The sequence below is a fragment of the Gadus morhua genome, chromosome 3 (assembly GCF_902167405.1).
Source record: "Gadus morhua chromosome 3, gadMor3.0, whole genome shotgun sequence".
Taxonomy (NCBI): domain Eukaryota; kingdom Metazoa; phylum Chordata; class Actinopteri; order Gadiformes; family Gadidae; genus Gadus; species Gadus morhua.
In genome coordinates, this window is record NC_044050.1 from 12,464,670 (window position 1) to 12,489,760 (window position 25,091).

General features: G+C 41.0%; 1 protein-coding gene across 1 annotated transcript in view; it reads left to right on the forward strand.

Annotated features, from left to right (window-relative positions):
* The first annotated feature begins 218 nt into the window (after positions 1-218).
* Positions 219-25,091, forward strand: part of atf7ip (activating transcription factor 7 interacting protein) — a 33,970-nt gene continuing 9,097 nt past the window's right edge. Inside the window, exons 1-7 of the mRNA XM_030352819.1 lie at positions 219-798; positions 22,587-23,075; positions 23,417-23,921; positions 24,139-24,317; positions 24,420-24,557; positions 24,668-24,739; positions 24,822-24,955. Of these exons, the coding sequence (XP_030208679.1) occupies positions 22,593-23,075; positions 23,417-23,921; positions 24,139-24,317; positions 24,420-24,557; positions 24,668-24,739; positions 24,822-24,955 (1,511 nt within the window). The 5' untranslated portion in view covers positions 219-798; positions 22,587-22,592. The remainder of the gene's footprint in view (positions 799-22,586; positions 23,076-23,416; positions 23,922-24,138; positions 24,318-24,419; positions 24,558-24,667; positions 24,740-24,821; positions 24,956-25,091) is intronic.

The following is a 25,091-nucleotide window of genomic DNA, read 5'->3' on the forward strand; positions in this document are numbered from 1 at the left end:
GTGTCAGGAGCGAATAAAAGGTTATGTGATTTAATGAATATTTTGTATTATAGAGACATAAACTGTCGTTTTTTCATGAGTTTCACAACAATGGTCCCGACTATTCTTAGCTAGGCTCCTCCCACCGGACCCTTCCCCCACAGTCCGCTTCGCTTTAACAATGAGATAAAAATCCCCCTCTCATAGAATGAAACCTCTCTTCTGCTTCTTGCTGATCCGACGTTGCTTCACCGTCGTTGTTAGTGTTTCACACGTTACGGGCAAATGGTCAACTCCTGGTCTAGCTTGTCACCTGTGTCAATTTCGTCCTTGTAGATAGAGAAATCGCGTCCCCTTATTGACAATACTTACCCTTATCAAACAATTTCAACATCGGGTCCGTTTGATAACTCGTGTAGACTAATAGGAATATCAATTTCAACCCCGGGACTGCTTGGCGTCTCACGTAGACTACCGCGAAAACGGTTGCAGTGTTGCAGCTGACTCCTTCCATTTGGGAGCTCTATGCAGACTCTTCCTTCCCCCTCCCCCGCTAAAGAGGAGGAGTCTATAAATGTGGCAGACCGATAGTGGTAGAGGCAGTCTTGAAAGCACGCTGAAACGCTTTTTGTTTTGGTAGCTCTGCTAGTCTGGCCGGGGAGCGCTGAAGTATACCGGCGGTACATGAGCTCTGCATCTAGTCATTTGCCCGTGGAACTGTCGTTGTGACGGACCTGGGAGCGCAGCAGCGGGAAGCGGCGGATATCAGTAAATGCTTGGGTAGAATTCGCGGGAACGTGGCCGAGTAACTAAGAATCGGTAAGTACTCTATGTAGTTCATGTTATCGAGACACTTTCTAGCTTCGCCCGTTATCTTCAGCAAAAAGACACAGTTTTGCAAATGTTAAATAAATGAATAGCAGTATAAATCCGCTCTTAGATGTCCTGAGCTTGAAATCGTGAGCTTTATCCTGGTTTTAGGACTACAGTGACCCCTGCAGGTAAGGATTAGAAGCAGTATTCACAAAAAGAAAGCTAATTTTGCGTGGAGCGTAATTGTCAGTTAGCAACTAGCATACAATATTATCGTTTTAATATATGTAATAAACGAGTTGTCAAGTGTGTTGTTGATGGAGTTTTATAAACAATACACTTCGTTTTCAGAATACATTGGCTATTATCTAGCAAGCCGAAAATGTGTTGTATTAAATCAAACTTAGGCAAACAAGTTGCACACCATTTGTACATGCAGTAACACCCACACATGACAACACTGGTAAAGGCTGATTTTTTGGGGGTTGCTTTTTTTGGGATGCGGCATTTCATTCCAATTCCAACCAACATTTAGATCCCCATAGTCTGTTGTACATGTAAGGTTAGAAAACTGATGTCAAAGTTTCACAAACTTAAAGTTGGACTTACTTTAGTACTTGAACATACATGGTACAGTCCTGCAGTAGTTTTCAATTGAGGAAGTAGATCTAGGATATGGGTGTGGCTTAATGTCTACCCCGTTGCAGCTGCATTTCCTGTTCATTAATACAATTTGGGTAAAAGTAAAGTCAATATCTAAGGATTTCTGGCATGCTACAGTGTAACAAGGCTCACACTATTGTGTTCTGTCAGTCCTCCTTGATAAGGACTCAAGCCCCGTCTTGACTCAAATGGAAGCCAAACAATACTTTTCTGCTGCAACCTGGTTCCACCCACTCATCATAAGTTTCTGAGTTAATTTTCATCTGCCCATTATATGCTTACTTTATGTACGCATAAAGTAAGCATATAATGTATGCTTACTTTGGTCTAACTGCAGGGCCCCTAAAATTGAAACATACCCTATGAATCAAAATGTAGAAATTATTCACATGCATAGTGCTCCAGTAGGCCAATAAGAGCATATTCTTCATTCTAAACAACTGCTGTAGACCTGCAAAAGCCAGCTGGAACCAGATTAAACCAGTGCCTTTGAAAATCCCTATGATATATTAAGTCATGCCTTGAAAGCCTCACTTCTAGTAATACACAACGTTACAAAATACCTGGTTAAAGGAGTGATATTATTCGACCATGTTTGAGTGTGGTTAGCCATTAATAATCTGCCTTTTCCTTAGGTGAACATTCCGACTTGTGACGTCACTAAAACGCAAGAAGAGGCAGAATTTCAAACGGCTTGTAATGGCTAATCACAGTAACACCTGGTCGCCTAATATCACAGTTTAAGACTGAAAATCTCTTGTTTAATCTCTGTTGAATGAGTTTAAAAGGAAACCATCATGGCCAGATTTAGAGTAATGCTTCTTAAACGTGTGGTGGAGGAATTGTCATCTGCAACATTAACGCTTTTTCAAAAAAACATGGATGGTCTAACTTTTTACCTTCTTTCCAATATAAACTTCTTTTTTTCACATTTCATGTTACAACATTGCACTCAAAGCCAGGGCATGAAGGATCTGAGAAAAACCTAGGGCCTATGTAAGTTGCGATGCTATTCAATATGGTAATGTCAGTACAGAAGCCATAATGACTGCTTTCGCAGTAGCGTACCCAAACCTTTTCAGTACGCCTTCCCCAAACTCCCTAAAAACCCTTAAACCAAGATGAACCATTTATAAAAGGTTCTGAATAATGAAGCATGATGTTGGGTGGATGTTACGCCAAAATTCAGGCTGAAAAAAACCTTGATCTTTTAAGTCACAAAACGTGTCCTCCTCATATTGTGGCATAACATTGCAATTACATTGTGCAAATAAATCTAAACTCGATCCTACATGTCGTTAATTAAGATTAAATTACTACTATACAGGCCATTGGTCCTGCGCCTGCTTCTAGCAGATTCTCTGCTTTTGGGGTGGTTGTATTTTGTAGCATCAATGCAACCGTTCACACAGTACTTCATCTATCACATGCTCATCTTAGTCTGGCAGACTGTACATTTCATATTGGAGAAACACATAACATAGATGGGATGCGTTTGTCTTTTAATAATTCAATGATGGACGACATTCAATTTCACGGAACTACTCCACAGATGCAACTGAATGAGACAGAATCAGTTGCTGAGCAGGGCAATGGGTCAAAGGAACATACCCTGCTTTTTTAGGTTACATAATGTAAAGGTTGATGTTGATAGCCATGGAGCTAAGGAGGCACAGTTAAACCCCCTTGTGTTTTGTGGAAAGACATTCTCTTAGTGTCACATGGAGCTGCGCTTAGTTACAGTGGTGGCCATTTTGAGTTCAGCATGCACACAAAAAAAATCCATCTAGAAGGGGGGGATGGGCAACATATCGAAGCTAGCTCAGTGGATTTTTACAGGAATAAGAAATAAATCCTGTAACCTACATATTTATTTCAGTTTTAAAGGAAGTGAACAATGTTATCCTGTACTTGATAGTGAAAATGCCATGATTGTGATCACAATAATATACAAATAGTATTTAATGAATCAGGTGGAACATGTCAGAGCTGATATCCCTTATGGTTTTCCTCTAGCTGGGGTTTTTGCTTCAGCCAGGGCACAGCAAAGGAGAGTAACAACGGATTTCTCTTTTGCCCGTTCGGCTCAATGGCTGCTTAAAGGAAGCACCCCCCTGCTAAATTGGTACAGTCCGTTCTCTGCTGTTAAACTCTAGGGACCACGTGACTGAGTGGGGGATGGGTATGTGGATGAGTGGGGGAAGGGTATTTGTGCACTCGCTGTCAGTCTGTGGACTGCAAAACCTGCTGTGCTGCTAGCTAGATGAGCTTGTGTGGACATCAAGCTGGATTTCTTTCTCAATCCAGTGTGTAAAGAAAAAGTCATCTTTATTTTGAATGTTTGCAGACTTTTAGCTTCGATTGCCTTTCTTACATTTATAGCATGATATTTATAACTCCTCCAATGTAGGGTACCCAGGTTATGTGAAATAACCCTTTTTATATACGTCTATAGTGGTTATTTAGTAGGAATAGTACATGCTAATATGACGATATCCCTGAGCTGCGCATGCCTAAAGAAATGTACAACCACGTGCCTGCCTCAGATGGAAGCTTCTGGCTTCCCCCTCCCTCCCTCCCTTTCTGTGTTCTCTCTATTCAGCGCTGGTTAGCGTATCAAAACCAGAGGAAATCTTGCGCACCACTTCCGCTCAATAGTAATCTTGAGTGATTATTCTTATTATCTGCATACATTGCCTTTGGGGGATTTTGTCATTTATAACAATGCATTTAATTTAAGTTATACTAATTTTACCTTATTATAATGCGTCAAAGCCCACTTGTGTAAAGTATCTGTACAATCGTTTTAATATCTACTTATTAAATAGAAGCTGGTAATGATTTAAATAAACAGACCTGTTGGCGCTGACACACGAGAAATGGGATTAAGCATTCATGATCATGAATGTTTATGAATATAAATAATTATTTATAATAAATCTTCATAACCAAAACGTACAAAGCAAATTAATGTGAATTTGCTTTATGTCGTGATGCCAGTACTCACAGTAGGTTGCATAGGGGCATTTATTGCAATGTAAAAAAGGACCCATTCGTGAAGTATAAACAAGAATCCAAGATCTACCAATAGTACTTATGCATAACCGATTTTAACAATGTGGCGGTAAAGTAGCAGGATTGGTAGTGACGTTACTTTGCAGACAGTAAGTAACATGTGGATGGGGTGACTTTGCATTGAGTGCCGCTAGCCATACAAGTTCAAACGGTGTGGTGCAGGCTCAGTTTTCTCTGGGGTGCTCTGTCATTCTTACAAGATGTTTTCGTTTCTAATGGACAATTGAAAATATGCATGTCATTTCATGCATATCCTAGTTCAGATATTGGCATTTAGCTTGGGGATTTGGAACAGCTCTCTGCAGCAAATGCCAGATGTAACCACTTCACTGCCTCTTGCATAGAAACCACATACTCAGAGATTTCGTTTCATATTCAGGGCTGAGCAACTATACTCCCTGAAATAGAAAAGTACACAATTGTTCGACACATTGTCGACTACCATTCATAGTGCGACCGAATCAAATGGTAAAGTATACCATTTTATTTGACTGTGATCCATGTTGAGTACGATGCCTTCAGCAACATGGGTGGCCATTTCGTGTTTCGGCATAGACTGAGAGTCAAAGATGAACTAGATTGGCTTGATTCACACTACTGTTCAAGATTTTGGTGTCACTTACAAATGTCTTATTTTTGATGGTAAACATTTTTTTTCAATGAAGATAGCATTAAATTAATCAGAAAAACAGTCTAGACATGGTTAATGTGGTAAATTATATGGTATTCTAGCTGCAAACTGCTGATTTGTTATGGAATATCTATATGTATACAGAGGAACACTTCGAGCAACCATCAATCCGGTGTTCTAATGGTACATTGTTTTGTTAAACGTGTTAGAAGGCTAATTGATGATTTAGAAAACCCTTGTGCAATTATGTTGCACATGAAATTGTCTCTGTATTATGTAATAGGACCACCTCTTGCATAATGCTTTACACCTTCTGTATTCTTAGCAGCTTATTTTAGACTGGGGGAAGGGAACTCTACTGTAGACTACCCTTCTTTTTAGTGTGCATGTGTGCTCGGGCCCAGTTTATGTTCTGCTAGATGCTTCTTTGTTAGCTGCTTCTTTGTTAGTTCCGTGTTTGCTAGCTGCTTCTTTGTCAGCTGCTTGTTTGCTAGCTGCCTCTTTGTTAGCTCTGTTTGTTAGCTGCTTGTTTGTTAGCTGCTTGTTTGCTAGCTGCTTGTTTGTTAGCTGCTTATTTGATAGCTGCTTCTTTGACAAACTGCATTTTGCTAGCAAGCGGCTGATTGCTGGTGGCACAATGTTAAACTTTGATGATATATGTTTTTGCTTATTTTCTGGATGATTCTTATGATCACCAATAACGTAGTAATTCCAATTGGTTTGCATGAAGGCTACGTTCGGCAAGTTAAATTTATAAACTAGAATTCACCTCTTCCTCCAAATTTCTTTCATTTTCTTCACCCACCATGTGCTTGCTTGAGTCATTTTGCTACCCTCTTTGCAAATGCTCCAAAACAGGTCTTAAAATTGCAGTTTGAGAACATGTTTAGTATTTCAGTTTTGAATTGGACCTAGTTTTCTTCCAAACCGTTGTATGGCTTGACGGTTAAATTATCTGATTTGCTAGCTAGAAGATGTTGGAGGTTGTGGTTGTAGGTTGCTTCCAATCTCCAATATCAGTGGTTGCTAGGCTGTCATATCAGCATTATCTTTAGCAAATCCCCAAAATGTCAAACTGACACTTCGTGGGTAGAAGCTTGAAGGGAGATATTAAAGTGCATGGCCATTTACTTGATGAGGAGAAGATAGGTCCAGACTTTGATAGGTGCTTATTAAAAACTTCCAAGATGATAGGTTGGCTGTACATTTACTGCTGATGCCAAGCTAAAGTAGTACTCTGATAATTGTTTTGCCCAAAAAATTTAAACTCACCATTTGGCCATTACTCTCCAGTTGATTTTGCTTCACTCTACTACTCTCCCCTAACTCGTGTATATTGTTTAACCGTGAAGTTGTCATTCTAAGGCAATTAGCACACAACTTCTCAACTTGTGGCTTTGGATGCTTCATGCATTTGGGGACAGTAACCGAATGTCAAATCAGGCTATATGAACAACATTTATAAAGCCTTTATATATTTATGTGTTAATAAGTTAATAAGCATACCGGACTTAAATTACCTTAAGTGCTTACTTGGAGAAACCTGAACAAGTAATAATTATGTGTACACTCTTCTTTTAACTACTAGTGGCCGTGCACAATATAAAGTTGGGAGTGTTGGAGCCCCCCGTCCCCATTATAATGGTTCAGTCCACCCTGTGCACTAACATTCCTCTATGGGGTTGAGCTGGTGCTAGAGGGGGATGGGTGTTGCTACACTACCCTGTGCTAGTCTAACCTTCGACTTGCCTTAAAAAAAGTCGCAGGATTTTAAACAAGCTTGTATGTATCTGTTACTTATTAGTGTTATTATTTATGACTTTGGAGATCTATTCTTGTTTTTTTTAGTTGTTCAACAACGTCGTTGATGGTATAGTCAATTTTAAGCTCCTCCCTTTATTCCTTCCATGGCCTCCCTGAAAGTGCCAAAGAATTGGATCCTTCTAGTGAGTCATATCATAGTCATTGTTCCCTACCATACTCAAGATATATTTTCCAATTTCTTGAGATCAGATCTATTCATTGCCATCAAACTATTTTACCATTGTAAATCAGATGCCCCCCCTGGTGAAATGGTTTAGTCCATGTGTGAGAACAGCAGTGGTTGTTCCAGAGTGGGGGATGGGAGCTGCTCTACGGGGTGTGCGCTAGTTTGGACTGCCAGCTAGCTTCCCAATGGGCAGATTACTTTGGACATGCAATGTTACTGAATTGTGTTGTGTTCATTGAGGCGTTTTAAATGTTGCGTAAATCTATTGGTCTTTAGTGTTTAATCCTTAAAGTATTCATTAACAATACGTCCCTCTGAAAAAGTGCAATGGTACAGCTTGTATTTAGTCCCGCCTCTTTAAATCAGTGTTATTTAGCCATGTGCTGCCGTAATAAGCAGTTCTTATAGGCCTGCCAACCACCCCTCAAACTCTTAAAGGCTGCTTCGAAAGGTGAACTTTTCTCTCTTAATTAACCATTTGACCATTTCTGATACCTGAGGTAATTGACGGATAAACTTCTCTTCTTCTTTCTGAAACGTTTAGGGTTTAGGGTTATTTAATCAGCAGAACTTTCTGGAACAAACAAGGTTCAATTCTATTCTACCATTCAAGTTTTGGCAACTGCTTTCCATAACTACAGACAGAAAACACCCCAAAGCTGAAGGTTGTGTCCTTCCTTCCTGGACTATAAAAAAATTCAGATGGAACGATGTTTATTAATTGAAAACCCACAGCACAAATGCCATCAGTCTATTCAAATATTCCTGTGATCTTAACATCCATTCAATATGTATGCATGTGGACATGGAGAACCCGCCTGTAGGCTTATTGAAGGGGCAGTTCTGGTGTCATTGGAAGTATAATTAAGTCTTTATTTGGATAAACATGGAATAAAGGGTTAGGGTATTTACATCGGTGCAGAAGACAAAAATTGGGCACCGGAGACAGACAGTTAAAGTTTGTGAATAAGCTGTAGGAATTTGAATGCAATTTAGGGTTAGGCAAAACTAAATTAAAAAAAATGGTCATATTGTGCAATCGTAAAGCACACTAAGAACACGAATTTGATTCCGCTTGTTGGCCTATTCAGTGATGAATGAAACAAACCTTCCTTTTGCTTCTATTTTTGCACTAGTGTTAATAATGGGACATAGATAAGCAAAATAACCGTGAGCCGAAATGTTGCTTTAAGTATTTTGCGTAATGGATCCCTTGATATTTGTCGTAATGGTTTAGTCCGTGCCTGGCTGTAACTTTCCATCACGTGGCAATGACTGCGCTAGAGAGGGGGATGGGTGTTGCTAAGGGCCAGACTGTGCAGTGCTCTTCTCCAGTGTGATGCTAGCTAGTCTGTGTTGGTTGTTAACATGTAGTGAATATGCAGTTTTTCGGTGTGCCATGTTTATGTCATTAACATATTATTCTTCCTGCATAGTAACAACAGAAATTTCAATTTAGTAAACTTGGTATAGTCCAAGTATGGCTCTTTTTTTTTTTCTTCCATTGTGTTCCTGGCCTCGTGCTCCCTCAACCAACAAAATAACCAGAGTGGGGGAGGGGAGCTGCACTGTGGAAGAGCAGGGTGTCAGGGTGTTGTGTTCTCTAGTTTGGACTGCTAGCTAGGTTGAGTTGAGGAAAATATGTGTACCATTCAGACCAATTACACGACCACTGATTCAGACCAAGTCGATTTATTGGACATTTTGCATTCCATGATTGTTCATTAAGAGTATAACAGCAGTGGGACATTAAACTATACATGTATCACTCCGCTTTACAGGTGTTTCTAAAGGTACGGCCACACCAACCGCTTTACTCGCGTTGGATAACGCGAGTAACGCACCTAACCTGACGCTTGATCAGTGTGTGGTGGTTCAACGCTTCCAACGCGCCAACGCAGCTAGATGAGTCCATGTCCATGCAAGTGAACGGAGCGTTCCCTCTTCGTCATAACTATCAAACCAAACATCCTTCACATTCACCGAGCGAACATTATGAAAGTAAAATGCACATTTCACGCTAAAAATGTTTCCATAAACGCATTTAATGGCGTAACTATGTTACGATTTCCACCCAGAATAAAGAAAGATGTCGACCGTATGCTTCTGTGCAAGCGTCACTACTCTCTGCCTGTGACGTCGGGTCAAGCGCCACGCTGATTGGCTATCGTGGCTAAAGCGTCACGCGTTGGAGCGTTGAAAGTTCAATTTTTGAACTCCGGGCGTTGATGCGTTGGGCGCGTTACTGCATTTACGTGCGCAATTACGTGCAACTGCCGCGTCTAAAGGTACGGCCACACCAACCGCGTTACTCGCGTTAGGGGCGTCGAAAATTGGCATTTTTGCATAGGGAACCATTGGTCTAGGCGCGTAGACGCGATACATGCGTTGTAGCGTTGCGTTAGGGGCGTTAGACGCGGCAGACGCACGTAATTACGCACGTAAACGCAGTAACGCACCAACGCCCGGAGTTCAAAAAATTTAACTTTCAACGCTCCAACGTGTGACGCTTAGCCGCGATAGCCAATTGGCGTGGAGCTTGACCCGACGTCACTGGCAGAGAGTAGTGACGCTTGCACAAAAGCATACGGCCGACATTTTTCTTTAATCTGGGTGGAAATAGTAACATAGTTACGACATTAAATGCGTTTATGGAAACATTTTTAGCGAGAAATGTGCATTTTACTTTCATAATGTTCGCTCGGTGAATGTGAAGGATGTTTGGTTTGATAGTTATGACGAAGAGTGAACGCTCCGTTCACTTGCATGGACAGTCTCTGGTTGCTAAGCAACCTCAACGTCTTGGCGGACCATTTCTCTGCTGATCAACACTACGAATGCTAGAAACACACCATGTGAAGTTATTAAACCCGATTATCGTTATTTATATCCGAGATTATTTAATCTAACCCGATCTAAACTCTATCATGCACCCAAACACGGCGGCGTTTGGGTTTCCTACCTCGGACTCTAGCGCAGCCACAGGCGCGTTGGGCGCGTTGAACCATTTTTGTGATACACAATGATCAAGCGTCAGGTTAGGCGCGTTACTCGCGTTATCCAACGTGAGTAACACGGTTGGTGTGGCGGTACCATAACGCCCCTAACGCGACGCTTCAACGTGTGTTACGCGTCTACGCGCCTAAACCAATGGTTCCCAATGCAAAAATGCCGATTTTCGACGCCCCTAACGCGAGTAACGCGGTTGGTGTGGCCGTACCTTTAGAACCATAATTACATTGACCATCGTAAGCAGTTCGCTCATCGGAATCACACATAACATCTACATTTAGGGAATTCAGCAGACGCTTTAACCAAAGCGACTTACGATAAGTACATTTGTCAGAAACCAAAAGTGACTGTCAACAGACTTTTATTTCACTGGCTGCAAAATATGTGTTTCTGGCCATGTCTCTCATATTTGGCCACTTTTTAAGGAGAAGTTGTAATTTCAAACATTCAGATAAAAAAATCGATATATGGACCCCACAGACGGCTACAGATGCTTAACTTACTACTAGTTAGCAGAAATGTGACATTTATTAAAAATATAGTGGATTAAGCTCTTATGGTTACTCTGCTTTGCTCTCAGGACGAATCAATAAAATCGATGGCAGACACGGTGTCTGTGCAAATGTATACTACGCTATTGGAAAGCATAATTGCTTCAATTTGTTGGCCTATTAAATCATAGGCCAACAAATTGGCCTATGATTTTGCTGATATTTTACTGTTGTTAATAAGGAGACATAGATAAGCTTAAACCCCCAGAGTCTTACCCTCACCAATTCTTAAAAATGTTGATAAGTATTTTATGTAATGATCCTTCGACCTTTGCCATAATGGTTTAATCCATGCTTTCTGTAACTTTCCGTCACGTGGCAATGCCGCTGGAGAGGGGGATGGGTGTTGCTGTGAGTCAGACTGCGCACTGCACTTCTCCAGTCTGCTGCTAGCTAGTCTGGTTTGGTTATTAACTATTTGTAGTGATATGAGTTTGCAGTTTTTCGGTGTACCATGTTTATGTCTACAGTAAATTATTTTCTTTTTTTATTGTAAAAATAGAAGAATACACTTGGTATAGTCCAAGTTGGCTCCTCCTAGTTTTTCTTGTTCTCTGTTTGTGTGGCTGGCCTCTTTCTCCCTGAATGTGCAAAAGAAACACTTACATTTCATAGTCATTACACGATGTTTGCTATCATTCAGAAAAACTAGTTTTTCCACACCCTTGATCATTAACATTTAATGTATTTTTATGAATCTTGTCTGTTATTGCTCAACTCAAAAAGATCCCCCTCTGGTTTAATGGTTTAGTCCCTGTGTGAGAACAGCAGTGGTTGTTCCAGAGTGGGGGATGGGAGCTGCTCTACGGGGTGTGCGCTAGTTTGGACTGCCAGCTAGCTTCGCAATGGGCAGATTACTTTGGACATGCAATGTTACTGAATTGTGTTGTGTTCATTGAGGCGTTTTAAATGTTGCGTAAATCTATTGGTCTATAGTGTTTAATCCTTAAAGTATTCATTAACAATACGTCCCTCTGAAAAAGTGCAATGGTACAGCTTGTATTTAGTCCTGCCTCTTTAAATCAGTGTTATTTAGCCATGTGCTGCCGTAATTAGCAGTTCTTTTAGGCCTGCCAACCACCCCTCAAACTCTTAAAGGCTGCTTCGAAAGGTGAACTTTTCTCTCTTACTTAACCATTTGACCATTTCTGATACCTGAGGTAGTTGACAGATGAACTTCTCTTACTTATGAATTGTGAACGGTTCTGAAACGTTAAGTAATTGAAGCAAAATGTTAATTGAAGTGACACGCCCCTAGTATGGTTTGCAGAAAGGTTTAGGGTTATTTAATCAGCAGAACTTTCTGGAACAAACAAGGTTCAATTCTATTCTACCATTCAAGTTTTGGCAACTGCTTTCCATAACTACAGACAGAAAACACCCCAAAGCTGAAGGTTGAACCCCCTGCTCATTGCGTAGATGTAAACTTTGTGTTGTCCAAAGAAAAGGATTCCTTACACAGTCAGGCGTAGAATATGTTTGGAATTCTGTGTCCTTCCTTCCTGGACTAAAAAAAAATTCAGATGGAAAGATGTTTATTAATTGAAAACCCACAGCACAAATGCCATCAGTCTATTCAAATATTCCTGTGATCTTAACATCCATTCAATATGTATGCATTTGGACATGGAGAACCCGCCTGTAGGCTTATTGAAGGGGCAGTTCTGGTGTCATTGGAAGTATAATTAAGTCTTTATTTGGATAAACATGGAATAAAGGGTTAGGGTATTTACATCGGTGCAGAAGACAAAAATTGGGCACCGGAGACACACAGTTAAAGTTTGTGAATAAGCTGTAGGAATTTGAATGCAGTTTAGGGTTAGAGAAAAACTAAATTAAAAAAAAAGGTAATATTGTGCAATCGTAAAGCACACTAAGAACACGAATTTGATTCCGCTTGTTGGCCTATTCAGTGATGAATGAAACAAACCTTCCTTTTGCTTCTATTTTTGCACTAGTGTTAATAATGGGACAGAGATAAGCAAAATAACCGTGAGCCGAAATGTTGCTTTAAGTATTTTGCGTAATGGATCCCTTGATATTTGTCGTAATGGTTTAGTCCGTGCCTGGCTGTAACTTTCCATCACGTGGCAATGACTGCGCTAGAGAGGGGGATGGGTGTTGCTAAGGGCCAGACTGTGCAGTGCTCTTCTCCAGTGTGATGCTAGCTAGTCTGTGTTGGTTGTTAACATGTAGTGAATATGCAGTTTTTCGGTGTGCCATGTTTATGTCATTAATATATTATTCTTCCTGCATAGTAACAACAGAAATTTCAATTTAGTAAACTTGGTATAGTCCAAGTATGGCTCTTTTTTTATTCTTCTATTGTGTTCCTGGCCTCGTGCTCCCTCAACCAACAAAATAACTTTAATGTCACACAGCTCCTACTTTGCTATCTTGATGAAAAACAAGTTTTTTCACATCCTGATCGTTAACATTGATTGTGTTTGTATATATCTTTAGTGTTTTTGCTAAACTTCAAAACATCTCCCTCTGGTTGGATGGTTTAAGTCCAAGTCTGACTGCATCATGGGTTGTTCCAGAGTGGGGGAGGGGAGCTGCACTCTGGAAGAGCAGGGTGTCAGGGTGTTGTGTTCTCTAGTTTGGACTGCTAGCTAGGTTGAGTTGAGGAAAATATGTGTACCATTCAGACCAATTACACGACCACTGGTTCAGACCAAGTCGATTTATTGGAGATCTTGCATTCCATGATTGTTCATTAAGAGTATAAAAGCAGTGGGACATTAAACTATACATGTATCACGGTGTGGGCGGCAGTAGCTCAGGAGGTAGAGCGGGTTGGCTGGTAACCTGAAGGTTGCCGGTTCAATCCCCGGCTCCCACTAGCTGAGTGTCGAGGTGTCCTTGAGCAAGGCACCCTGACTGTTAGCTCCCAACGAGCTGGCTGTCGCCTTGCATGGTTGACTCCGCTGTCGGTGTGTGAATGTGTGCGTGAATGGTGAATGTGAGGCAACATTGTGAAGCGCTTTGGGTGGCCGATGGTCAGAAAAGCGCTATATAAATGCAGTCCATTTACATTTACATTTACATCACTCCGCTTTACAGGTGTTTCTAAGAACCATAATTACATTGACGATCGTAAGCAGTTCGCTCATCGGAATCACACATAACATTTACGAATTTAGCCGACGCTTTAACCAAAGCGACTTACCAGATATCAGATAAGATAAGTATCAGATAAGTACATTTGTCAGAAACCAAAAGTGACTGTCAACAGACTTTTATTTCACTGGCTGCAAAATATGTATGTTTCTGGCCATGTCTCTCATGTTTGGCCACTTTTTAAGGAGAAGTTGTAATTTCAAACATTTAGATTAAAAAATCGATATATGGACCCCACAGACGGCTACAGATGCATAACTTATTACTAGTTAGCAGAAATTTGACATTTATTAAAATTATAGTGGATTATGGTTACTCTGCTTTTCTCACAGGACGAATCAATAAAAACGATGGCAGACACGGTGTCTGTGCAAATGTATACTACGCTATTGGAAAGCATAATTGCTTAAATTTGTTGGCCTATTAAATCATAGGCCAACAAATTGGCCTATGATTTTGCTGATATTTTACTGTTAATAAGGAGACATAGATAAGCTTAAACCCCCAGAGTCTTACCCTCACCAATTCTTAAAAATGTTGATAAGTATTTTATGTAATGATCCTTCGACCTTTGCCATAATGGTTTAATCCATGCTTTCTGTAACTTTCCGTCACGTGGCAATGCCGCTGGAGAGGGGGATGGGTGTTGCTGTGAGTCAGACTGCGCACTGCACTTCTCCAGTCTGCTGCTAGCTAGTCTGGTTTGGTTATTAACTATTTGTAGTGATATGAGTTTGCAGTTTTTCGGTGTACCATGTTTATGTCTACAGTAAATTATTTTCTTTTTTTATTGTAAAAATAGAAGAATACACTTGGTATAGTCCAAGTTGGCTCCTCCTAGTTTTTCTTGTTCTCTGTTTGTGTGGCTGGCCTCTTTCTCCCTGAATGTGCAAAAGAAACACTTACATTTCATAGTCATTACACGATATTTGCTATCATTTAGAAAAACTAGTTTTTCCACACCCTTGATCGTTAACATTTTATGTATTTTTATCAATCTTGTCTGTTATTGCTCAACTCAAAAAGATCCCCCTCTGGTTTAATGGTTTAGTCCATGTGTGACTGCGGCAAAGGTTGTTCCAGGGTGGGGGAGGGGAGCTGCGCTGCGGAGGAGTAGGATAGCAGGGTGGTGTCTCGTTTGGACTGCTAGCTAGAATGAGTTGAGGAAACAATGTGTACTGTTCAGACCCATTACACTACTACGCTGGTTCAGACCAAGTCAATTTATTGGACATGTGGCATTACATGGTTGTTGATTAAGAGTATACCAGTATCAGGACTTTAACTATACATGTATCAATCCGCTTTAGAGGTGTTTTTAAGGACTAAATTACATTGACGATTGCAAGCTGTTAGCTCATCGACAACACACGTGCCACTAAAGTGACTGTTAACACTCTTATTTCACTGGCTGCACAATATGCATGCTTTTGGCCATGGATATCCCATATTTGGACCCTTTTTTAAGGGGGAAGTTGTAATTCTAAAGTCAACATTTGGCAAAACATAAATGTATCATCAAAAGAGAAAAAGCGGGCATCAGACAGCCACAGGTGCAGTAGTTACTAATAGTAAGCGGAAATGTGTTATTTATTATAAGCTATTGTGGAATAAGCTCTAATGGTTACCGTGCTTTTTTGTCAAGCCGACTCAATAAAAAAATAGTAATGGTGTTGTCTTTGCACATGTACAGGTGGGTACACTATTGGAAAGCACAATTGCTTCTTGGCCCATTTATTAATAGCAAAGCACTCTTGTCCTTATATTTGCTCTAGTTTTGATAACGGGACAGAGATGTGCTTAAAACCCCAGAGTCTTACCCTCACCAATTCATAAAAATGTTGATAAGTATTTTGTGTAATTTATCCTTCGACCTCTGCCATAATGGTTTTATGCTAACTTTCCATCACGTGACAATGAAGCTGCTAGAGGGGGATGGGTGTTCTGAGAGCCAGACTGTGCACTGCACTTCTCCAGTGTGCTGCTAGCTAGTCTGTGTTGGTTTTAAACAACTCGTAGTGGTATTGTAATTGCAATTAATCAGTGTACCATGTTTATATCACCAGTAAACGATTATTCTTGAATTGTAAGAATGGAAGAGTTGGTATAGTCACTTGGTATATTCCAAGTTTGGCTCCTCCTTGTTTTCTCCCTTTGTGTAGCTGGGCTCATGCCAGCTGCATCTGCAAAAGAAACGACACTTTGATTTCATACATTGTCTGATACTTTCTAATGTTGGCTATCATTGAGAAAATAATGTTTTTCCACACTTGTGATAATTTACATTTCATGTCTTTGTATGAATCTTGTGTTTTATTGCTTAACTCAAAAACAACCCCCTTTTGTTGAATGGTTTAGTCCATGTGTGTCTGCGGCAGAGGTTGTTCCAGAGTGGGGGAGGGGAGCTGCTCTGGAGGAGTAGGATTGCAGGGTGTGCAGTCGTTTGGACTGCTAGCTAGGTTGAGGTGACTGAACAAGGTTCACCTTTTAAGACTCATTATACAACAGCTCTATCCGAACAAGTCATTTGATTGGAGAAAAGGCAATCCATAAGTAATGATAGGAAGTATAACAGCACTGGGACTTTTTACAATACATGTATCATTCTTCCTTTAAAGTTGTTTTTAATGACCGTTGATTACGTTAACGGCTCTGAGCTGCTTACTTATCGGAATAACACATGTCTCAAAAGCGACTGTAACAAGACTCTTATTTCACTAGCTGTGCAATACGCACGCTTGTGGCCGAGGAGATCCCTTATGTATACCCTTTCAAGGGGGAAGTTGCAATTCTTAAGTCTAAATATATGGATGAAAAAATTCATCAAAATACTAAAAGTAACGCCAGAGACGGCCACAGATGCAGTAGTTACTACTAGTTATTCATTTTTTATCAAACAAATATGCTCTTCGGTTTACCATGCCATTTTATCCAGCGGACTAAACATATGGTAATGTTATTTGTGCAAATGTTGAGCACGCTAAAGGCAAGCCTAATTGATTCACCTGTTTTCCCTATAAAATCAAAGAAAACACACTGTTCTTGTGCTGCTTTTTTGCTCTAGTGATTATGGGACAGAGATATGCCTGAAACCCCAGAGTCATACTCTAAATATTTAGTAATAATGATGCGGAATAATAAAGTATTTGAGTAATGAATCCTTTGCCATAATGGTTCCCTGACCTTTGCCATAATGGTTTAGTCCATGCTTTGCTGTAACTTTCCATCACGTGGCAATGCCGCTAGAGAGGGGGATGGGTGTTGCTAAGGGACAGACTGTGCAGTGCTCTTCTCCAGTGTGCTGCTAGCTAGTCTGTGTTGGTTGTTAACAACTTGTAGTGAATGTGCAGTTATTCTTTGTACCATGTTTATTTCACCAATATACAGTATTCTTCTTGCATCGTAACAATGGAAGATTATTCATTTAGTAAACTTGTAATAGTATGAGTTTGGCACCTCCTCGTTTTTCTCCCTTAGTGGTGCTGGCCTCATGCTCCCTGAAAGAGCAAAAAACACGCAACACTTTAATATTTTTTAGAAAAACAAGTCCTTCCAAACCCTGATCACAATGTGTTTGTGCGAATCTTAAGTGTTTTTGCCATCTTAAAAAAACACCCCCTTTGCTTGAATGGTTTACTCCAAGTGTGACTGCGGCAGAGGTTGTTCCAGAGTGGGGGAGGGGAGCTGCACTGTGGAAGAGCAGGGTGTCAGTTGGTGCACTCATTTGGACTGCTAGGTGGAGTTCAGGAAACAATGTGAACCGTTAAGTCTCATATGACCAAACTGGTTCCAAACAAGTACATTTTTTTGTGGCATTCCTGCTGATTAATAGTAAAACCGCACCGGGACTTTTGACTATGCATGTATCACTCCGCTTTACAGGGGTCTCAAGAACTGTTAATTACATTGATTGTAAGCTGTTAGCTCATCAGAATCACACGTGCCACCAAAGTGTTTGTTGTCAGATTTATTTCACTGGCTACACAATAAATGGAAATGTACGGATATATGTATATGATATAAAGTAGCTGGCCTGGGGTGACGTGAAGAATAGACAAACAAAATGTGGAAGGAAAAATGTTCGTCGCATGAATACAGGCCAATCCTTATTCATTTGGGGGAACTACTTTTGTGGACTGAGCCTAATAAATGATTAAATAAACACATCACAAACTGTCACTTATTTTTAACTAATGCATGACACTTGTAGAACTCTTGTGCTTTTCTACGGCCTCATACCTACGACCGAATCACAGCGGTGCTGACATTCAGTATAACAGCACTCCCCCTGGTGTAATATTGCTTTAATAGCTCTGCGACTATTTATTGTATTCATGAAGGACAGGTTTGTCTTATCAAATCTTAATCAGCAGGTGATCGGGTAACCCTCGCCACAGCCAATATGAGGTTCTGTATGCCAAAACATGTGTTTACCCCCACCAATCAAGAGCAAGTGTTGTATAACTCAAAGAAATCTACAAGTTGTGTTTTTTAGAAAACTTGAATTGAACGACATAACCAATTAGGTTTTCAGAAATGTACTTCATTGAATTGTATTACTTTGTTGAGAAAGCTCATTCTTTTTCTTAGTTTCTATGCATTTTGACATGGATTTCCCTTCTTTTGATCCTTTTTTAAGAGGAAGTTTTGACAGGTTTCTATATTTGGATGAACTTTCTTATCAAAAGAGCAAAAGTAGGCAGCAGTTTCCGCCACTTATGCAAGTGACTACAAGCTAACGATAATTAGGTATTTATTAAAAAGATTGTGTGGGGTAAGCTTTGGGGTTAAAATGCAATATTGTCTTGTAAACTAAATAACAAAAAAATGGTGAATGTTTTTTTTTTTACAAATGTATAGCACACTTTAGAAAGGGAGTTGATTCCACTTGTTGTGCTGGAAAATCGTAGAAAACAAACATTTTTTTAATTTTTTTTCTCATGCTAATAAGATATGCTGGAAGTCCTACACTCGATATTTCGTCAAAATGTTGCTCCAGTACTTTGCGTAATGGATCCTTTGACCTTGGCCATAATGGTTTAGTCCATGCTTTGCTGTAGCTTTCCGTCACGTGGCAATGACTGTGCTATAGAGGGGGATGGGTGTCCCTGCCAGACTGTGCAGTGCACTTCTCCAGTGTGCTGCTATCTAGTCTTTGTTGGTTGCAGGTAACTCATAGTGATGAATGAATGCATGCAATTATTCAGTGTACCATGTTTGTGTCCTCTAAGAAATAGTCTTAGTTTGGCTTGGTTTGGCTCCTCGTTTTTTTGCCTTTGTGTTGCTGGCCTAGTGCTCCCTCACACAGTGCCTAGTTTTAGCTAGCATTTTGAAAAAAATTTTTTCTAAAACCCTGATAATATATATTGTGTGTTAGTAAGACCCTTTAGTGTGTTTGATAAACAAATAATATAGAATCCCCGTCTGATTGAATGGTTTAGTCCACGTGTGACTGCGGATGAGGTTTTTCCAGAGTGGGGGATGGGAGCTGCTCTGTGGTGGAGTAGGATAGCAGGGTGTACTCTTGTTTGAACTGCTAGCTAGGTTGAGTTGAGGAAACCATGTGCTCTGCTACTAGTTATTGTTTTGTATATAGGACACATGTGTCGGATCACACTTAATCAGCAGATGACCATAGCCATAAGAGGTTAGGCGTGCCATAGCATATGAATAGTATTCGGAGGGGGGGAAGGGTGGCTCGGAGGTACACTGCAGTGCACTGCTAGCTAGTCAGAGTTGGTTGTCAACAAACTTGTATGGATTGTGAATCTGCAGATATTTGGTGCGCCATGTTTGCGTCATGTCAAAAAAATATGCTTGCATGGGAAATACAAAAGATTACATTTACTTGGTAAAGTCTTAGTTTGGCTCCTCCTGGTTTTCTCCCTTTTGTGTAGCTGGCCTCTGGCTCCCTCAAACACCAGAAGAAACGCACTTGAATTTCACACACAGCCTAGTATTTAGCTATCATTTAGATAATATCGTTTTTCCACACCCTAATAAATTATCTATAATTTAATATTCTTAAGAATCATGTGTTTTTGTTCAACCAAAAAAAATTCCCCTCTGGTTGAATGGTTTGGCCCATGTGTGACTGCAGCAGATGTTGTTCTAGAGTGGGGGAAGGGAGCTGCTCTGTGGAGGAGTATTATGTTCGGGTGTGCATTCGTTTTAACTGCTAGCTAGGTTGAATTGACGGAACAATGTGCACCGCTAAGACTCATCAGCTGTGGTAACAGTTGGCATTTTCTTTGTTTGACCTTGATTGCATTTCCTTTTAGAAAGTTAATATATTTAAAGGTATGATTGATGAAAAAATGCATTATCAATCTGCATCTATCAAACTTGTCACCTGGTTTCAAAGTTAATAATAATGTATTTATTGAAGATCAGCAAAAAGTGAGACGTCACAATCTTTGCCCAGCCCCGCCCACTTTTTGCCTTTCTTCCTCGCACCCCAGCAGTGCGTATTTTCACTCTGACTCAATGAATGACTGGCCAAACTAACTTTTGTTTTTGGAATTGTACAGATTGAATTACAAAAAAACAATGCTTTAGTATTGTATGGTTTGAAATAACTTTCGTGTTTGAAAGCAAGCTAATGTCTAATGTACAAATTGAGAAAATATTTTAGCTGACTAAGATGGAGGACTTTTGATTGAGGGACCTGTAAGGGAAATGCCACAGAATGTACTCGAGTCTGGTTCCTATTTCAACTGCTATTACCAACAGAATTTGAAAATATGTAGATGGTGAAGGCCTGAATCACCACTTTTCAGGAGATGATTGGCTATGCTGTGTTGGATTGCAGCGTAAAGCCTAGATAAAGATATATTCCAGTTATTCTAATTAATCAATTTAGATTAGCAGGTCACAAGTGAAACTAAATCAATCAATTATTTAAATTATGTTGCTTTAGAAAATAATTGCCATTGTGTGGCACATTGCTATAGCTAGAGCTGGTAACACTGGTGGCCATTTTGTGTATCTGCTGTCTGTTCTGACAAATAAAAATGGTGGACTCTGTCCACAGGACTATCCGGAGGCTTTTCATCTTAATGTCAGAGTAACATTTAAAGAAATATTGTTTAGGCATTTTATGCTTGTTGAAAAAGGTTTTCCCTTTTCTTTGCATCTTGTAAGACTGAGAAAACTGAATTATTCTGCTGTTGGTGATGGTATGAGGTGTTTGGCAGTTAAACCTTATTCATACTATTATCAGTATTAAGATTAATTTTTTTTTTAAACGATGAAGTCATTGCCACCCACCTGCTGGGGGACGTCAGAGTTGCGTTGAATTTTCTATTTTTTTTTTTATTTGTATTTTTGAACCACGGGAAACTACGTTTCAGGTCCGTGTGGACGGGGCCTGAAAGAGGTCAGTTTGTGCTAGCTTGGGCCGTAAGCGCTGCGGAACGGCTGTGCCGCGGTCACCGCTGCTGATCGCTGTCACTCTAATCAATGAAACCATTTCCACCGGGCGCGCTGCGGAACGTCTCAGCAGTGTCCCAGGGGCGGTACGCCGCGCCGCAGCGCTATCATTGCGTAGCATTTCTATTTTTGACGCAAGCCGTTGCTGAACCGCGTCAATTTCAACAGAGCGGATTGAGCCGGACAGGAAGGGAAAAAGTAAAAGCCATAGAGCATCCGGTCAATTTTCCAAATAAAACGCAATTCTCAGCTCATGTAGCCTATCACAACTTCACATCAACATCACGTCATGACCGGTGACACAGATCAGCAGTCAATCAATCAAAGGGTCTTAGAGGGTCGGCAACGTGGACGACGAGAGGCTGATTGTCGAAGTGGAGCAACATAAAATAATTTATGAAATAAATCATCCTTTTTATAAGGACAATGTGAGAAAGGACAAAGCCTAGCATTTAATTGCAGTCGTTTTGGGAGTGGAAGGAGAGTACATTAGGTTTAGGATTATCGCGTGATCTCGCGTGAATACGGCTTGCTCGCAAGAAAGCGCTACGTTACGTGCCCGGTGGAAATTGCCGCAGGGCAGAGTTCGCAGACGTTCCGCGGCGCGTACGTCCCCGGGGGCTGGCTGTGCATGGCATAGAGAAGCCATTTTAGCTTCCTGCAATGATTTTCCGGCACGGTTATTGAATAGGAATGGTGGGGGAAGGTGGGGTGACTGCATTTTGAAGTGTGCGCATTAATGCTGCAGTGTTGACACGGAATGCTAGGAAATAAGCCCCATCCGTTTTTGGAACATGTCACGTCACGATCATTAGGATATTTTGCTCTGATAAGGAAAATGAGTATGAGGCGCTTTTTAGGTTAAGGGAGGGATTTGGCAGCTTTGATTGGTTGAACATGTGTCGGATAGGAACATGGAGGCCTGGTAAGCAACAGCATTGAGCCAAAAATCCTGTTGAGGATGTTATTTCCTGGCTAGGCCAGCTTTTATGTAACGTGGAGAAAGATATCTTGCTGACTGAATTTCTATTTAAGCCTTTCTTCCAGGATCAATACATGTTTTGGAAGTCAGGAAAGACTGGCATCGAAGATATTTGTAATTGGAGAATACCTTTTCGGGACAAATTATTTAAACCACAGAAACCGAGCTCCTTCTAGCACACAACAGTGATAGGACACTACAGTGACCTCCAGTGTTTCTTCCGAAGCAGTGCTTGGGAAACTCCATTTTAGACTTGGATTAAGGCATAATGTAATCATTTGGTTGAACATTTTTAAAGTCACTAAAACTAAAAACCTATTTCTTGTTACTTTTCAGGTAAAAATGGAAGTCGCTGTTGCAGAGGAGAAGAAGAAAATTTTCCGTGCCAGGAAAACCATGAAGATCAGTGATCGCCAACAACTTGAGACACTTCACAGCACCTTGTTGTCGAGCGGGGCCACCCTGTCTAATCCCTCTCCGCCTCCTATGCAGAATGGAAGGCACAAGGAGGACGGGCATAAAGCGCTGGATAAGGAACGCCACGACACATCCGACTCCCAGGCTATGTCGCCAACCTCACCAGGGTCCTGCGGCTCGCCCACACCTTCGCTGTCCCTCAACTTGTCCCCCTCCCCTCCTATTTGTGAGGCTACCACTTTCCCCACGTCCCCATTCCGTTCGCTGAACTTTGACCTCGGCAAGAGCGCTGACGGGGTCATGGAAGGCTCTCCATCCAATGGCAGCTCGGCGGCGGCTCCAACGCAGCCCAAGGCTGGCAATGACGCCAAGGCCGCCAAAATGGATACCATCACTGAAAACAAAAAGGTAATCTATTTATCTAAAGTTGCAGATTCAGGGATTTTCATTTTGATCCTTTTAGCGAGACCTTTGGCGGAATGTGGTATATTTTCCGGGAGATACAAACGTGTGTCGCAACAAACGCCCAGTTCGTAACATTCGTGGTACTGGCAAACTCGAGGGCTTTCATCAGTGAAAGCTAAATCCCCATTGTATTCAGTGATGGATGAAAGTCTTTGAGATTGCCACTTAAACTCTGAATGTAACCAAAGACCCTTATTTGAGTAACGTGGTTAATTTGGTTCCATTTCTTTTTCTTGTAATCTTAGCTTTTATTTTCTTGGTTAACTTTGCGTTCTCTACTTCAGGATGAAAAAGCTACAGCAGAGCCACCAGCCACAGACTCTTCGAAAGAGTCGGGTAAAAATTCAGTGTCGAATTCTTCGCCTCCCACCCCTCCCCCCATCAAAAAAGTGGAGAAAGACGGCCGTTCAGAGTCGGGCTTCACACAGGACATGGAAGTGGTTGGTGACACTACGATAGCGAAAAACTCAACAGCAAAAACGAAAACAGACAAACCCTCTTCACCAAAACCCTCTCCATCTCCATCCACCTCCACGACTCCGATGAAGCAGCACGAAATCAAAGTTCTGGAACCAAAAGAGGAGAAGAAGGTGCCGGGAAAAAGTAAACAGAAGGACGCCAAAGACGAGGTCATTAAGGATGTTAAAGAGGATGGTAAGAAGGGGGCTACAAAGGCGGAGAAGATGGAGGTTGACTTTGTGAAGGTTGACGCAAAGAAGGAAAAGAAGGATGCTGCTGTAAAGACCCCAAAGTCGTTTCGTCCCTCCTTCACCCCTCTGGTATATCCAGGTAAGGGGATTAGGATGGGTCAAATAGCTGGTTGTTTTATCAATGGTATTGAGGTATTGATCTTATAAATGCATGACAATAAAATTATCTGAAACGATCATAATAAATAAGTGTACTGCATATGTGTATGCTATATAGCATGTGCAGTTGTTTTTTTTTCTTTGATTGATTGAACGTATTATAAAAAAAAATTGTGGCGGTTACTTTGTTCTCATAGACGTGCAGGAAAAGAGCAACACCGTAGGTCTGAAGCGAGTGTTGTCCGAGGGCGAGGAGAAGGAGAAAGAGAAGGTTGAGCGGGATGGGAAACGGCCCAAGATCGACGGAGTGGAACTAGAAGCTCAACTGGAGCTCAAGATTACTGCAAAAGCTGGCAGTCGCCTTAAACTTGAAAAGGTTTGTCTGGCCAACTATGGCTGTCCAGTTGTCTCTTTATTGCAAGATGCGTGCAAAATGAGGAATAGGATTTGTTGTTAACGATCCCCTTTTGTTTGCTAGGTGGTGCAGCAGTTGGTCGAGGATCGGTTGCGAGTCTTGCAGCAAACTGTTTTTGACCAGAACTTACAAGAACTGAAGGAGAGAGTACTGAAGATCGACTCTGCCACCAAACACCAATCAACACTAAACACACTTCAAGTAAGTGGATTGTTGCTCGAGTAATCAATTCGACATTAAAGCTGAAATAAATAAAATGCGTTTATAGAAGAAAAATTAAATCATGAGCATCTCTATTCTTTTCGTTTCAGGCAAAGATATCCCGGCTCACTAAGAAGTTTGGCGAGGCAAACCAGGCCTTGGAGAACAAAAGAAAACAGGAGGCAAGTTATAATCATGGTCTTTCACACAAAAGTAGTTTCTTTCCAGTCCTGTGTTCTCACTATGAACTACTGGGCTCTGCAGGTTATTGCTGCGGCAACTGCTGCCGCCACGGCAACTGCCGCTACCAGTGCAACCACAGCCGCTGCTATGGCAGTCCAAACCGCTGCTGCTGTTGCCAGGGCTCCGGGACCGTCGGGTTCTCCTTCAATCCCACGGTGAGTCCAATGTCATGCAGCTTCCTTGCAGTTTTAACCAAAGGTCTTTGTGTCACTGGCGACCAAAACATAGCTAAGATATATAGTTTAGATCTCGGACATAAATTAAAAATAAAAAGATGTCCACATGATAACT